Raw genomic sequence first — 9,393 nt, 5'->3', positions numbered from 1 at the left:
GGTTGCATGTTAAGCTGTGTGTCTGAACATATGACATGCGCGCATTTTGCCGTACCACAGCTAGCTAGAACACGTACGACTAGTACTAGCATAATATATACCAGCCATGCGTTCAGTAGAAAGATCAAAAGGTTGCACGTTAAGCTTGCGTGGCTTGTGACTAATTCAGATCAAGTTTAAGTGTGTGTCTATTCTCTATTGTCAACAAGATTGCTTGTGGATTGGGATGTCTGCGTTCAGAGGAAAGCAGAGAACAGGTCATCCGATCCATTCATCTCCATCGTACATGCACCCTGCAGGCTGCAGCAGCTACTATAAATACCTCACCGGTGCATACTCGCTTCATATAACCAGCAGCAGTACAAAGAAGCACGTACGACAGCAATAAGCAAACACTTGCCCGTGAGTGTGCCTTTCTATACCTTACGCTTTTTTTGCAATAATGTAGTAGTAGTAGTCTGTTTCCTTTTTTTGCATCGTCATCGATCAACTGATTCGCAGTTAATCTCGCGACCCACGACGACGACCATGAGCTCCACGGCGGCGGTGACGACAGCACCGGGGAGCGGCGGCGCCAAGACGTCGTGGCCGGAGGTGGTTGGCCTCAGCATAGAGGAAGCCAAGAAGGTGATCCTCAAGGACAAGCCCGACGCCGACATCATCGTGTTGCCTGTCGGCTCGCGGGTGACCGATGATTTTCTGCCCAACCGCGTCCGCATCTTCGTCGACACCGTCGCTGAGACGCCCCGTGTTGGCTAGTTGCCCAGCTCCCTTTTACTCCAGCCACAACCGAATAAAAGATAATATATGTGTAGTAAACTCAAAATAATAACTCAGAAGATGCCATGATCGATCTATCATGTACCCTGTTCATGCATCTTCCCAATGGTTCTGGATGTGTGTTTTACTTTCTATGAATGATACCATATTACATATACTACTGTAAATAACAATGCTCATGTTCCGGCATGTCGTCGTTCTGCATATGGAGAATTAGTGTGTTATCACTGTTCTTTATGTCTAAAGCACGTTCCAATCCTTGCATGGATGAACGTACTATACGAACTGGTGACGGAAGTGATGATGGACAAATCATTCAGCCACAAATGTGCCCCAATGAAAAGTTCAGCTGACCATTTTTTTAACAGGAAACTTCGTTGCACTTAAGAACAGCTAGCGTACGGTGTGTATATATTGCCTGAAAGGCTCCCAATTACAGAGGTGAGTGCTTGCTTAACCACTAACCAGGGCACAGATTGACATGAGCAACATGTGTGCAAGATGCAGATAGTTTGAGAGGGATGAGAAGACAGAGGTGTATGAGTTTGTTTAGCTAAACTATGAGCTGAATGATTTAGAGCTCTTGTAATCTTTGCAAACCTTGTAAAGGTTGTCTCTATTTGTCCGAATGAAATTCTCTGTCCGGTGGTGTAGATAAGTTTTTTTTTTCTTTGCCGAAGTATTTTATTAACTCAAGATAATTGTCTTGAGCTGAGATAGTATATATAATCTCTCATTTTCTCAACTGCTATAGAAAAACTAATTAAGGCCCTTTTTGGTACAGTTTTTTAGAAAAGTGCTTCCATAAGAAACTGTATAATTTAAGAAAAGGTGTGATGAGGATAACCTGACCTGACCCAGCTTATACTTTTTAATATAAATGGGGGCTACTGTGAGAAGGGCGGTCAAAGGAAACTGCAGAAAAATGCAATGTTTGTGTTTTAATTTCAGCTTATTTGGATCATAAGTTGCTTATAAACTGAACCAAACATGTCCTAAGTCCCCATTAAACCATCCTGCAATGTTTGTAAAGTCTAATCGATTTTTTTATGAATTTTTGTGTGAAAGTTCTTCGTTGCAAAAGAGAATGGTCTAAGTAACAACATTAACACGTGCAAACGCAAAAAAGGGGTGACAACCTCATGCAACTAGGCAAACAAAAATGATGACAACCTCATGCCACTAGGCTAACAAAAAAGCTAGGTTAAATTCACAAAAGCTTACCATCGTCTTTCTTCGTTGGCAAACCTCAACTGATGACTGCATGCTCTTTTTTTCTCAAGTAATAAAATGAAAACGACTATATATGTAAGTGCAGAGCTCTGGCTACTTAGTAAATTTTTGATGGCACCAAACTTTCAGATGTCTCAGTCGCCTAAACTATAAGGCAGCGTTGAACTGAAAAGAGAAGAACTTGGTCAGTCTCAGTGGGAGTTTCATGTGAGTTTCATTTGTATTAAATAGATTGCCACGTATATATTTTGATGTTATGGCAGTGTATTTAAGAAGAGAGAGAAGAAATGAGTTTCGTGTAGATAAAACTCTTTTGGCATGATTAACAACTCTTTTGGCATGATTAACAACTCTATATGAGTCATGAAATTAAATGTCTATGAAAGCGTAGAATGAAACTCTCAATTGAGAGTGGATATATGTTTCATCCAAGTTTTATTTTATTTTATTTCATATGACATGGCAGTCTTGAAAACAATGCCACGAAACTCTTCACTAGATAGAGTCCTTTATTTAACTTTGAAATCTGCAGAATTGTGTTGACAAAAGAGGGTTGGGAATTCTACCTGCATTATACGCATTCAGCTTTGACAATTTGGTGCATCCTTCATCTTCCACGATCGATATTCCTTACACCTTACAAATATTGGATTATCCCGTTTGCATGTCCAACACATCAGGCTGTCTCTAATAGGAGACCCATTGCGGAACCTAAACTCAAAATGGGTCTTCAACATAATACATATAGCCTCCAATAGACTACCTATATGGAAGACCCATTTTGGGTGTCAGGAGAGACATAACCCAAATATGAGTATCCTCTCTCCTGGAGGCCCATTTGCAGAAAAGGTTGTCTTTTGGGTTTTGTTGTTGGAGAAAACCAAAAATATGTATTGAACCCTTTGCCTGTAGCGCTACCTAAAAAATAAATGGGACTTGTATTTTGGGTTGCGGTTGTTGGAGAGAGTCTCAGCTGTGCAGCATCTTCTTTTGGTGTCTTTATCAATGATGATGAAAGATCAAAAGGTTGCACGTTAAGCAGTGTCTGAAGATATGACATGCGCATGCATTTTGCCGTACCACAGCTAGCTAAAACGTACGACTAGTACTAGCATATATACCAGCCATGCATGTGTTTAGTAGAAAGATCAACAGATATAGATTGCACGTTAAGCTTGCGTGGCTTATGACTAATTATCAACAAGATTGCTTGTGGATTGGGATGTCTGCGTTCAGAGGAAAGCAGAGAACAGGTCATCCGATCCATTCATCTCCATCGTGCATCCTGCAGGCTGCAGCAGCTCTCTATAAATACCTCACCGGTGCATACTCGCTTCATATAACCAGCACCAGCAGTACAAAGAAGCACGATAACAAGCAACACTTGCCCGTGAGTGTGCCTGCCTTTCTGTAGCTTACGTTTTTTTGCAACAATGTAGTAGTAGTCTGTTTCCTTTTTTGCATCGCCATCGTTTAACTGATCCGCAGTTCAATTCGCGACCCACGACGACGACCATGAGCTCCACGGCGACAGCGGCGGCGGCACCGGAGTGTGGCGGCCCCAAGACGTCGTGGCCGGAGGTGGTTGGCCTCAGCATAGAGGAAGCCAAGAAGGTGATCCTCAAGGACAAGCCCGACGCCGACATCGTCGCGCTGCCCGTCGGCTCGATTGTGACCCCGGAGTAGTGATCCATCGTTTTTTTATAAGTTTTCTAGTAGATCGAGTCATCTAGGGTTAGAGTCTCTTTATGCCAAGTTTCTTGGTACCGGGGTTATCTCCTCCTCCTCCTCCTCTCCGGCGACGGTGAGGGGGCGGGATAGATTCGTTTTCTTCAAGGCGGCTCTGTTGAAGATGAGGGCATCGGCTTGACGACATAGAGACTTGGCTTTCTGAACGGCAACATCAAGATAGAGATGATGTCATCATCATAGAATAATTTTCTCCGGTCTCTTCACCGTTTTATTGTTGTTAGATCTGACCACAATAAAGGACTAGAAAGAATAAGTTTCAGATCAATCTTTCTTATTCTTTGGTCGCAGAAAGAAGAAGGAAGACACAACAAAGAAGAAGTTTCTTCATTTCGTCTGCAGGAATGTTGGCCGTTGTTCGTTGGACATATGTTCTTAGGCCTTTTGCCGAGTGTTTGCCAGTGTGGTCAACTGTACTAATCGTCATACAGGTTTGGAGTTAAGATATTGGGCTATACAAAGCGTAGGTATAATTTAGATGATTAGGTTCTGGATATACACAGTGTATTCCAGTTTACTTGTAACATGATTATATACTCATCTATGATCTAATATAATTCTTCTTTCGTCTAAAAAAAAGAATGAATATATGAAAGGGGATTAGTTGTTTGTTATCACTTTCTTTCATTAAAAAACAGCTGTCCGACACCATTGAATCCCGGTTGTCTAAATTAAATTCTCGGAACTTTGATTAACTTTTTTTTTTTACCAAAATAGGAGGGGCTGCCCCCCACTGGATGCATATACGCTATATGCGCTCCCCCAATAGAGACGACTCTTTCTCCGCATTGCACCTTAGGTCAAGGTTTGAGAGATTCACTACTGGAAACTACATTATCCCTGTGTGCTACGTATTTTTTTTGATGGGCACAGAAATACTCACAGGAAAAATTTATTTAACCTGTCGGTTTCATGTGCACACAGAAAAATTCGATTTAATCTGTCGGGTTTTATGTAACACACAGAAAAATCCGGCTCACAGAAAAACTAAATTTATATTCTTGTGTGCTTTGTATTTTTTTCTGTCGGATCACACACAGGCTAATTGGCGTGTCCTTTTGGCGCGGCAAAAGCTAGCTGCCCGAGCGCTTTGACGTCCAAAAGTTTCGTTGGCACACGTTTTGGCGCGAGTTTTGGCGCCACGCTCTCTGGAAACAAAATAAAAAAAATAAACCATCTACCTTATCCTCCCGACCTCTCCCCTCCCCCCCCCCACCACACACACACACCCCCCCCCCCCCCCCCCCCCACACACACACCCCCCCACCACCACACACACGCGCGCGCGCGCAAGGCTTCTCGTAAAAAAAACCGAGGCCACCGCCGCCCCCTTCTCAGGCACCGCCGCCGCACCTTCTCAGCCACCACCGTCGCCCCCTTCTCAGCCACCGCCGCGCCCCAGCCCCTTCTCAGCTGTCGCCGCCCCAGCCCCTTCTCAACCGCCGTCGCCGCCGCCGCTACGACCGCCCCCGATCCCATCTCCCAACGCTCACGCCTCGCCTCGGGGATCCCGCCGCCGCTCCATCTGCTTCTACTCCCCCCACCCGCAGCGAGGGATGACCAAGGCCAGGTCGTCGGCGAAGCAGTCGCGCGCGCAGGCGCAGCAGTCAAACGGCGGCGGCGGCGGCCACGCGCTGTCCTCCAAGCTCGCCAGGTACCTCGACCCGGAGGCCTCCTGGAACTAGGTATGCCCCGCCCCTCAGTTCCCATGTGAGCGCATCCTCTCCCTCCCCTTTCTTCCTTGGTTTTTTTGGTCCAATCGAACTCTAATCAGTAGATCCGGTGTTCTTTTGCAGCTGGGATTCGCCAAAACTGCCGCTTGCAAAGAGGCACGATGCGAGCTCCTCTTTCTTTTTCCCCAAAAATTTGTTCATATTCTAACCCTAATCTGGCGCATCCTTTGTTTGTTCTTGCAGCACTAATCCGGATCCGTGGATTTGGGGTTCCTACGTGTTGCAACTTGTGGTGTTTCGGCATCGAGCTCGGTATATCTGAGATCTTCTACTCAAGCTTCTTCCCCTCTGGATTCTTGTTATTGTGGATAATACATTATGCGTTCTCTGTGATGATGTTGAATGAGTTCTTGAATGCTTGCATCTATAAGCCCTTTCCTGAGCACATGTCCTAGTCTGTGACGTGGTTAGCTTTGTTTTAGAATGTATGAAATGCTTATTTTTTCTGAGCTTATGTCTTATCCTATGATGACACTTAAAATCTGAGCACTTGTCCATGCCAACGATGTATGATTTTTCCAGGCCCTAAAAGAATTCAACCCTGTTTATCAACAATGTGTAACACAAAACATTCTTGTATTTCTTTTATAGTGTGAAATACAATGTATGATTTTTCCTTGTTGAATGATGTTATTATACCTCATTTTTTCCAAGTAATTTTATTATGGATTTTGGTCTTGAAGTAGATATTTGTAACTTAAATGTTCAATTTAAGCAACATAAAAACATTAATAACCAACCATTTGGATGTTATATTTAACTTGGGATCCTATCACCATCCGAGTTGTGTTTGTTCTGTCTATCTAATGCCTTCTGTCACTGTGCAGGTTTATGGCTTCTCATGGATTGTACTCGTTGTTATGGTTCTTCTTTTCAAGGTTTATCATGTTAATTCTTTGAACATTCAAATGCTGCATGTTTTAAAATTATATATGGATGAACTCTAAGCTAAGCTTTGTCCTGTTGTCTTTCAGCTTTTTACTGCAACTCCGAAGAAGTCGACAGCCTTGCCGACTTTTGTTCGGTTTCTGCAGGGCGTCCTTGCTATTGGGTATCTTCAGATGTTGCCTCTGTTGTTTTTTTCAGCTGATTCTTCAGTATGTATGTTGAAGTAGAAACATTGTTTCTCGGTGTAATATCAGCCTTTACTTTGCTGGAACTAAGAGTTTCAAGTTCTAAGATATCAGAGTTACAGGTGGCAGTAGATGAACTAAGAGTTTTCAGCTGGTTCTAAGTTATGCAATGACTGACAGTAGATAGTTGATTAAGTTAGTATTTGTTGTCAGTCAGTACATCTACTCCTGTTCAGTAACTAAAATCCTTGCACTGTGTAGTAATGATGTATGGGTACTTAGCTACTTATGATTCTGGATGCTACTTGTTCTTTGCTTCTGATTTTTTCTGCACTTGAGATGATGAAGATGCTTTTTCTACCATTGCTCAAAGTAGTAGTGCTATTGTGAATCACTATAGCAGTTAACATTAGCAGGTCCTGGATACCAGAAAAGGCAGTTAACTAGTTGTATGAAATGGCAGTTTTGCTTGTTTTCTAGTGAACTGAATGATGACAAGTGGTAGCTGTACTTGTGCATTTCACTTGCAGTGATCATCCCATATTTTTGTTCCCTGTACACATTTCTGGTCCCTGTGCATATTTTCTGAAATTTGAGTTAGTGCACTCATCAGGATGCTACCTGTTACCTGTTTTTGGTGCCTGTTACCTGTTACATGTGTATTCATTTTCTTGCTGAAGAATTTGGTAGCCTCTTAGTCTGCTACTGCACAGCACACTGTGTAGATCTAGCACCGGGCTATCTCGTAGTTGATCTCACCATATTGTGAGCTATTTTTCTGCAGGGCTATTTGTTACTGAAAACAACAGGAGTCAACAATGTTACGCCGTCCATGGAGGAGGAAGAACAGTTTATTGATGTGCGCAGCTGACCCACGACATGGGCGCTACCTGACAGCATCAGCCATGTTCCGTGGGAAGATGAGCACCAAGGAGGTGGACGAGCAGATGCTGAATGTGCAGAACAAGAACTCGTCCTACTTCGTGGAGTGGATGCCCGACAAAACAATGTATCGTCAGTGGGTTCCGTGTTGAATGCTTTGTAAGCTCTTATGGAACTTCTAATATATATGCTCGATTGTTGTGCTGTGCATATAATTTGTTGTTTGGTGCATTTGGAATGTAATTGTGACATTTTCCTGTCATCTACTAATTAATCTGGTGGTGACTTGAGAAAAAAGGCGATTTCTGAGTGGAAACCATCAGGAAAATTAGGTTGAGGTGACAGAAATATTGTATTTCATTGATGGAAAACCGACAGAAAATAGCTTCGTGACCCACAGAAATATCTTTATTTCCCTGAGAGTTGACTCACAGAAAAAATTATGAAACCGACAAAGAAATTGGCAATATCCCTGACAGTAAACTCACAAAAAAGTTTGAATATCCTTGAGAGTAAGCCTACAGAAAAATTAATTAACCTGACAACGAACTAAACCCACTGACGATACATTGTTTTGTCGGGCATCCGTCAAAGAAATACCGTCAGGAAAATATTTCTGTCGGGAAGCTCACAGGTAAATTTAATTTCCCTGTCATCCTATCCTTGACGGGATATGCCTGTCGGGCGCTTGACAGAATTAATTTTCCTGACGGTTTTTCACCTTTCCTTGACGGTTTTTTGGCACACAGGAAAAATGTCGTTTCCAGTAGTGATTAGGGCAAAGGCTAAAACAAGTTTTTTTTTTGCACAGTACATCTCTAAGTTACACATGAAAAAATTTGAAATAAAAAATACATAATATTCTATCTAGATTCTTCTATCTTCTCCTTCCCCAATGGCATCCCTCGAACACCGGAGCCAAAGTGCAGTCCTTATGCCGATTCTAACAACCAACTCCCAAAATATTGGACATGCCACAAGATCCAACATTTCAAAACTAGTCCAAAACGCATCTAAATCACTGAAAGAATCTCGGCAGTTGCATCGTTGGGTACGACATAGGCGTAGATTCATCACCTCAAGACCTTGAAATCCTCTCCGCGACTATCGACGATGAGATCGATGACCCGGAGTCGCTATCCTTGTCGGTGGCTCCCAGAAGCACCCCTCCCATTGCAGATAAATGGCCACAAATTGGTCGTTTGCCGATGACATCGATGCCTGCAACGACGATCTCGTCGTGGTAATCACTGAAGACATCGCTGGACACATGATCCTGACCGAAAATCATCTGATTTCACCAGAAATTTATTTAGACTAAACCCTGAACAAACTGAAACTATAAACTGTGGAAAAGAGAGATGGGTCCACTTTCCTTCTTACCTCCGGCAGACGCACCTGAGAGGAAGAAGGAGGGGGGCCCTAGGTGGTGGCGTAGCGACGGCGAGGCGCTAGGAGCAAGGGCGGCGGCGGTGTTTTTCTGAAGACCCTAGGCAGCGGCTCCATCTGAAGAAGCGCACGGTTAAACTAAACAACAAGCTTAACTAAGGTGTTAAGCAAAATTTTTGTCAAGGGTGTTTTTTGGGTTGTGACAGTTATAAGTAACAGTGACTCGTGCCCTAAGAACCTCTATGATCCATCCAACTAGAGACGAATTAGCCAGTGCAACAAGTGTCGTGCCCTACCGTGATATTATTTACAAGAAGCCGGTAGCTCCACCACTCCGTGCACTGGAGGGCTTTATTGATACCATTGTACTAGGCACAGTGCTACTCTGCAAGTGCGCTTGGTTAGACCGTCTCCAATAGGTGATATGTATGGGCATCCAAACCCAAAATGGACAGCTGGAGACCAAAAATTGGCCTCCAACACTAGTAGAAAAACGGCCTTTCATCCTATGGCTAAAAAGTATTTAGTCCCGGTTAAAAAATTGCAACTGTGGG

The 9,393-nt window shown here is 43.3% G+C and overlaps 2 protein-coding genes across 2 annotated transcripts; both read left to right on the top strand.

Annotated features, from left to right (window-relative positions):
• The first annotated feature begins 336 nt into the window (after positions 1 to 336).
• On the top strand, positions 337 to 953 carry LOC136513427 (subtilisin-chymotrypsin inhibitor-2A-like). Its single transcript, XM_066507431.1, has 2 exons — positions 337 to 402; positions 502 to 953. Exon 2 carries the CDS (start codon positions 529 to 531, stop codon positions 757 to 759), a length of 231 nt encoding a protein of 76 aa, XP_066363528.1. The 5' UTR covers positions 337 to 402; positions 502 to 528; the 3' UTR covers positions 760 to 953.
• Positions 954 to 3,528: 2,575 nt separating this feature from the next.
• On the top strand, positions 3,529 to 7,741 carry LOC136510270 (uncharacterized). Its single transcript, XM_066504783.1, has 7 exons — positions 3,529 to 3,695; positions 5,101 to 5,447; positions 5,559 to 5,591; positions 5,679 to 5,747; positions 6,323 to 6,373; positions 6,470 to 6,546; positions 7,353 to 7,741. Exons 1-7 carry the CDS (start codon positions 3,529 to 3,531, stop codon positions 7,437 to 7,439), a joined length of 831 nt encoding a protein of 276 aa, XP_066360880.1. The 3' UTR covers positions 7,440 to 7,741.
• Positions 7,742 to 9,393: the final 1,652 nt, after the last annotated feature.

This window comes from Miscanthus floridulus, chromosome 16 (genome assembly GCF_019320115.1).
Source record: "Miscanthus floridulus cultivar M001 chromosome 16, ASM1932011v1, whole genome shotgun sequence".
Classification (NCBI taxonomy): domain Eukaryota; kingdom Viridiplantae; phylum Streptophyta; class Magnoliopsida; order Poales; family Poaceae; genus Miscanthus; species Miscanthus floridulus.
Note: the sequence above shows the minus strand (reverse complement) of the source record. Positions and strands in the feature narration are given on the sequence as shown.

What these genes read in the sequence shown, in the direction of transcription:
- LOC136510270 (XM_066504783.1), top strand. Translation starts at nt 3,529, where the DNA reads ATGAGCTCCACGGCGACAGCGGCGGCGGCACCGGAGTGTGGCGGCCCC. An exon ending in CGGAGGCCTCCTGGAACTAG is followed by an intron (nt 5,448 to 5,558) that starts GTATGCCCCGCC and finishes GTTCTTTTGCAG; the next exon opens with CTGGGATTCGCCAAAACTGC. An exon ending in CAGGGCGTCCTTGCTATTGG is followed by an intron (nt 6,547 to 7,352) that starts GTATCTTCAGAT and finishes ATTTTTCTGCAG; the next exon opens with GGCTATTTGTTACTGAAAAC.
- LOC136513427 (XM_066507431.1), top strand. Translation starts at nt 529, where the DNA reads ATGAGCTCCACGGCGGCGGTGACGACAGCACCGGGGAGCGGCGGCGCC.